A 7149-nucleotide genomic window follows, 5' to 3' on the forward strand; every position below is an offset into this window, starting at 1 on the left:
AGGATCAAATGAGCACAAGGACTAATATAGTTGTTTTGCATGATCGAATCAACCACAGCACCTCTAGCCAAAAATCGAATAACTACAGATCAAGTACTGTACAAGAGCTCACCAACTATTTGACCACGAGTAGCAACAAGTTTGAAGCGCTGGTATACTGCAAGCGCACTGGAACCCCTGACACTTTAAAGAGTTTTTGAACACTGAGTTACCGGTTCCTAGGGTGACAAAGCACCTGATATGGAAACGGAAGTCAATAACGTAGCTGGGAGACTACAGGGTGTTCCACCAGGAACCAAGACGTGAGATCAAGTCACTGAGCATTGTTCCGCGCCACCGAAGAAACGTAAAATTTCTGCTCAGAAATGGAAAAGTGAAGAACGTCGCAAAACGAGAGAGGATGGCGAGATTGAAGGTCAGACTAGTAGTAAAAGAACAAAACGAGAGCTTAGCTCCTGAATAATAGGGCTTCATTGCCCCTCGTCAAACAGCGAGCTTCCGTGATTTGCGGAATTCTACCACAAACATGGCCCAGATACGTTCTCAGGCATAATAAACTTAAAAAATTCCTGAACTATGTCAAATTTTCCAATAAACTAATCAACTGTAAATATCGATTAAATTGTTTGAAAATCTGTAATAATAATGACATAATTCTGGATTTTTGAAGTTTCGAACTCCCAAAAACGAAGTTTTTTAGAACAAGCGGTACACAGCTTTCAGTTTGAACTGTTAAGGAAAGAAATGAACCGTTTAAAACAAGGCCGTAGATTTTTCGAGGAGGGATTTGGGGAGAGTCGGCACATTCCCAGGAGAGAAGTTAAAAAAGAAATTTTACTTTCAATTTTGTACAGCATTAGAAGCGATTGGTGATATCATTCCGAATTGACTAGTAAGAGACTATATGACAGGTTAGCGAAACTATCTGAGAAACAGGACAGGCCTTTGCAGAATGGATCTCATAATAATTTTGATAACTTGAACGGTGTTGAACTGTCAAAATTTGTCCCAGACTCCTTATCATTAGGTCCAAAGCATTCAGTCAGAGACAAATTTAATGAACTGCACTTTCTTGCGGATGTACAGAGATTAGTTCGTGAAATAAGGGAGAACAACACAGATGGTGAAAATTTATGTCAAAAACAATTGTCTGCCAAATGCTACTCCAAGAACGTAGAAGAGACACCAATGGATATCGTGTTGAAAGAGTTAATGACTTTTTGATAGATCACAAACTACTAGCTGTAGCATTTGATGAAAGTTGTGGTTTTGTATTGTGAAACAGATGACACACTTGGATAAACTGAATGAAATTCTTGGTGCGAGTCAGGTCGAGGCTTGTAATGGAGAAAATGTTGATCTAACAATTAAAAAAGAAAAATTGATAAAAAGCAATTGGCATCAATTAATGAAACATGGAAAGATAAGTGAAAAGATTTATCACGGACTCAGGACATCTGGATCGCAACCGACAAGGCTTTATGGACTTGCTAAAGTAAATAAAAACGGTAACTCAGTTCAGCCCGTTCTGTCAATACCCGGTAGCAATTACGAGAACTTCAACAAATTTCTGTCTCCATTTTTTGAGAGGTTACCAGGTGCAGATATTGAGACTAATTTGAAAGATACCAGAGTCGCATTAGAAGCTACCGAAGTGGATGAAGATGAGTTAGTAGTATCTATCAATGTTAAAAAGTTAAACATCAATGTACCTGTTGAGTAAAGAAATAACTCGTTTTGAACAAGGCCGTAGATTTTTCGAGGAAAGATTTTGGGAGAATTGGCAGATTCTCAGGAGAGAGGTGGAAAAAATTACCTTCAATTTTGTACAGCATTTGAAGCGATTGGTGATATCATTCCGAATTGACTAGTAAGAGATTATATGACAAGTTAGCGAAACTATATGAGAGACAGGACAGGCCTTTGCAGAATGGATCTCATAATAATTTCGATAATTTGAACGGTGTTGAACTGCCAAAATTTGTCCCAGACTTCTTATCATTAGGTCCAAAGCATCCAGTCAGAGACAAATTTAATGAACTGCACATTCTTGCAGATGTACACAGGTTAGTTCGTGAAAAAAAGGTTTCTCGAGAGGTTACCAGGTGCAGATATTGAAACTAATTTGAAAGATACCAGAGTCGCATTAGAAGCTACTGATGTGGATGAAGATGAGGATACAATTGAAATTGCACTAAGAGATATGTATTCCAGTGACGAAGTTTCTGAAATTCCGAGGTCTGCTATGACGAGCATTTCGAGACTAGCCATTACGAACATTCACTTTAAGTGTAATAAATTGTGGTACAATCAATCTGACGGTTTACTAAAGGGTGTTTCGCTGACGATAAATTTGGCAAATTTGTTGATGAAATCTTTTGATTATTCCTTGAAGAAACCAAATTGAGGAAGGGAGAACAAAACTCCTGACAAGAAGGGAATATGCATTGGTTGTTCCCAACGTGTGAATTCCGAGGGAAAGGAGTCGACTGCGAATCAAGCAAAAACTGGTTTCTTACAAATTGCCAAACTATCACTGATACGAAGTATAAGAACATGCAGGAATATGTACGGATTTGTTCCTATTGTGCAGAAAAAGGTTCGACAGAGGACACACAGGAATTGAAAAGAATCAAGAGTTATGTAGACGACATAGAGTGTATCGTCATGAAACCTCTAGATTACCTTGAGTATGTAAATTCTCTTCGAAAAAAGCTTACAGTTCACTCTTGAGACACCCAATGGTAGTGGGGACCTGGATTTCTTAGTTCTAAACATTAACGTAAACGATGATAGGAAAATTAGCTGTCATTGCTAGCAAAAATTGACGGATACTGGCATAATCCTAAATTTCCGTAGCTGTGCACCATTACAACATTAGAAAAATAGATTCAAGGGACTGAGCAGAGGATTTTTAATTCAACCAGTGACAAGCAATCCTTTAATAAAGGTCTTAACAAAAATCAAGAGATCTGGACTGAAAATCAGTATCCAACTGAGTGGATTTTCAGTATTGGTAATGAGACGTTAGATAAAATAATTACGGAGGGAAAGTTTACAGAAAAACCCCCAAAACATGAACAACATACAATAGTTAAGAGTCCTAGTAAATATGAGGCTAATCCAAAATTTCTTCGTTCAATACAGAGGAAACAACTCAAAATTTTGCAAGTAGAAGGAAAAATTTTTTTGTGACATTTAAATCATCTTCACAACCAGAAATCTAAGAACTTACTGGACCCTGTTATCATCTTTTCATAAGAATCTGAAATTATATGTAGTATATGAATTACACTTTATGAATACAAATCAATCGATGTTGGCTAAATCGGCCCACATATGGCCACTAGAACTTTTGAGCATCAGGAGCAACGCCTCGTTCAATGTTGTGGCAGCTCATAATATTGAATGAAAGATTCTAGATAATTGTCGCGAGTTGGAGAACTAATGACAACAGGAGCAATCTACATCAAAAAGCTGAAACCCCAATTACATACGCGCGACGAGTACGGGGGCGGGATTTCACATTGAAGTATTAGTTCAAATACAAAAAAATGACTTTTCAAATTCAAAAATTATTCTGGTACAGGTTAATTATAAATTTTGCCAACACCAACAGTTAAAAAAAATGACAACAGACAGGAATTAAAGTAAAAAATTTCTTTTCAGGAATACAAAACAATACGTCCGGGATTTTCATAAATTCCGGAATAAAGGTTGAATTAACTTTATTCTAATAAGTGTAAGTAAAATGTTGCAAATGTGATTTTAACTGTAAATACTTTCAGAAATTCGTTGTTAATTTAACTCATTTGTTAGAATTAGAGTCAAAGACAATTTTATGTACTTTTTAAATGATTTCATTTGACTGTACTTTTCGTTTTTTTTTAAAATTAATTTAAGTTTAAATTGACAATTCCATCTCTGCATCTACTTAATTTCTGTCAAAGTTTATGGCAATTATATTAGTCCCGTGGTCTCTCCTGTGGCCGTTCGTGCTCTTAGAACTTTTCGTCTTGTTTGACTCTAATTAGAAGTCGCATAGAAATCCCACGCGGTGACTTCAAAATCGAAAAAAAAACAGGTTGAGATTATCAGATGACTTCTGTTATTCAAAATTACTTCATAACATCATTATTAAAAATCTGAAAGCTGTCGACGAACTCAGCTAAAGTGCAATATCAAAGATTTAGCGGCACTATTTTACAACCGCCTTCAATGTTCATGACAACCGCCAACAATGTTCAATGTTCATGAAAACTGGACGTGGCGTGTTGTATGTAGACGTAGAACTTGCAATCCTAGGAAAAAGTTAATTTGTGTGTGGACTAACAAACAAGGTTCAGACCACCCGTGGGTGTAAGTGATACCCAGAATCTTCAACAACCGTGGGGCTCAATGTTCTGTCCATTATTTGCCTTCCATTATTCAACATTTTTCCTCAGAGTTACCTTACTCTTCTGGTATTTATGATCTTCATTCTGTTGATAAATTCGGAAAAAACAAAATGAATTATGTAGTCATTCAACTGGCAGGTTCCCTGGCCAGTTTTTCACCCGGTGTTGGGAAAGGGTGTTCTTAGTTTACTTGCTTTACTTATCACATGTTGAACATTACAACTATTTAACATACAGAACCAAGACATCAGATGGATTTTTCAATGACTAAAATTTAGTACTAAATGGCTAGGATTCCATGCTTTTGTGGTAAATGAGTGTTCTTTTTGACAACAATTTTACAATGCATAATGGTTTTAGTTAGTTTGAAAACATATAAAGCACTGACGATGCTAGTTATTGCGAAAACATTTCTATGAAATTTTAGTTGACTATCTCCAGTCATTTCTTGACTTTAACTTAACTCCGGTCGAAAATCTCGCCTCTGCGGTCTGCTAGATAGAAATGAAGAAGAATTTCTGTTTGAAATGATCTTAATTCAAATGACTGCTTTTGAATGATTATAAAAATGGATAAGTGTTTTAGAGATGGCTGGTATAAATAGCCCGAAGGATTTGAACCATAACATTAAATTAGAGAACACAATTTCGAATGAATCTTCGGACCGAACCGTCGCTCAGGAGCGTGAATCAATTGAAGACGACGATGATCTAATTGTAGTTTGGGATGAACTCGCTCCGTTAGCAAAAGAAAAGCGTGCATCACTTGCGATTTCCAATGACAACGGATCCAATAATTTTCAGGCACTGACTGACCAAGAAAACTCTCCTCTGAACCTCTTAAGTCAACCCCAAAAACTTGAACAAGAGCCATCTCAGTGTTCGACATCAACTGGAAACGCTACTGAAGAGACGGGTGAGCAAAATCTGGAGCAACAAAATGATGCAGTCAAGGAGAGCCGAATCGATTCGGCATGCTCATCACGGAAAAGAGATTATCCCGAGGAAAAAGAGGTGTTCCCAGAACGTTGCATAGGTCATTATGCTAAAAAATTGCAAGACTTTGATCTGAGAAGCATATCTGACATGTATTCGACAAGTATGCAAAAAGTTGTAGTTTGCTTAGAAGTTCTGGACCAAACGAAAGCTGCCTTAACTGAAATCTCTGACGAGCTGTCTGCGCAGCGAAGGCTAATAGACCAAGCTGCCGTAGCAAAAGATTTCAATGAAATTGTGGATGCCATAGATAAACACGACTGCGACGTCGAAAGTATGTTTGGGGATGAACCTTGTAACGATTTTCGCAAAAGCTGGGACATGTTTTTACATTGCCGGTCCCTACTTGCAGGCATATCAGAGCAGTCTTTCAACCTAGCTGCCGTGGAGCTTACGAAAGGCAAAACTAGCCGCAATCCTTCAAAGGAATGTAAAATATACTTCTACCCTACCAAGCTACAGAGAGGTACCACTACAGTGAAGTCAAACTGGAAGTCTAACAATTACACTATGGGACAGTTTGTGTTCAATGCAGGTATGTATTTCAACAAAACAACGGAAAGAGCAATAATCGTGATAGATTGCTCTCGGGATCCAAAAATCAAAACCCCTCTCAAATGGACGCTAAAATGTAAAGGAGTGTTGCTCATTCGAAACAAGATTGAATCGGAAAATGGTCAGTACTATTATACTGAAAAAAGCATTAAACATAACTTCCAAGTCACATTCTGTCGAACTTCAAAAAAATCAACTTCGAGACAAATCTTCACACACCATACTGGCCTGACCTTGTCAGAGATTGTGAACCTTGATAAGGGATGGATTGACTTGCACACTAGAACAATGGATATTGAAGTCGATGTCAAGGCTGAATGAAAGAAAGCATTGTTTGAGACCCCCACCCACCCAAACCCTACGCTTATGTTAGTTTATATATAACACAATGTTGAACTAATGATGTCTTGTGCAATATAAGAGCTTGGGCTGAACATTTATATTAAATGCCGTTATTAATTGTTATACAAGGAGGGACTCCAGAAAATGGGATTGATTAGAATAGCAATGATCGAAATTTTTCGGTTGACTCAAACATTTCAATTTCTCTATTGAGATTAGAAGACATTAAGACAATTGAAACAAAATGAGAATTTTCTCAAATGACTAATTTCCTTACTATATTATATTTTTGCTTACAGTATTATTGAAAGCGTTTCACTATTCTTTGTGTGATTTCTTTTAGTTGATGCTTATAGCCTTTCAAGGTCAATTTATGAACATTTATTTTAACCTCGTAATAGTTGATTTCTTCACGGGGCTGTTTTGTATTTCCACACTACGGTTACCTTTCGTTTATTCGGACAATTGGTATAAAACTTGATTCCAAATGAAGTTTTTACTTCTAAAATCTATACTAACTTGAGTCAAAATCTCCATTCATGTTATTATTGTTAACGATGTATTGTTGATATCAATTGATAGAACACTGTAAAGTCATTCCATAGCTTAATGATTTCGATATGCGATTATAGAAGGTTAAAATTTTGGCTATTTTCTCAGTTTTTTTGGCTTCAGTGTTTGTAACCTGTGCTGTTCGAAGCTACGCTGGTTAATGAAGTACAATGCCTGGCTGGTCCGTTTAAAACTATTTCGAGAGAAGTTGATATCTCGTTTTTGCACAGGGTTAAGTTTAACTACATTTATTGGCAGTAAAAATGGTTTTGTGTAGAGAAATAAAGGGAAAATATATTGAAATCAAG

The 7149-nt window shown here is 36.8% G+C and overlaps 1 protein-coding gene across 1 annotated transcript; it reads left to right on the top strand.

Moving 5' to 3' along the window:
* Positions 1-4441: 4441 nt before the first annotated feature.
* LOC142342132 (uncharacterized) lies at positions 4442-6948 on the top strand. Its single transcript, XM_075393331.1, has 2 exons — positions 4442-4463; positions 4983-6948. Exon 2 carries the CDS (start codon positions 4985-4987, stop codon positions 6266-6268), a length of 1284 nt encoding a protein of 427 aa, XP_075249446.1. The 5' UTR covers positions 4442-4463; positions 4983-4984; the 3' UTR covers positions 6269-6948.
* Positions 6949-7149: the final 201 nt, after the last annotated feature.

This window comes from Convolutriloba macropyga, chromosome 7 (genome assembly GCF_964194025.1).
Source record: "Convolutriloba macropyga chromosome 7, txConMacr16.3, whole genome shotgun sequence".
NCBI lineage: Eukaryota > Metazoa > Xenacoelomorpha > Acoela > Convolutidae > Convolutriloba > Convolutriloba macropyga.

Coding starts and splice junctions, on each gene's coding strand:
- LOC142342132 (XM_075393331.1), top strand. CDS start 4,985: ATGGCTGGTATAAATAGCCCGAAGGATTTGAACCATAACATTAAATTA.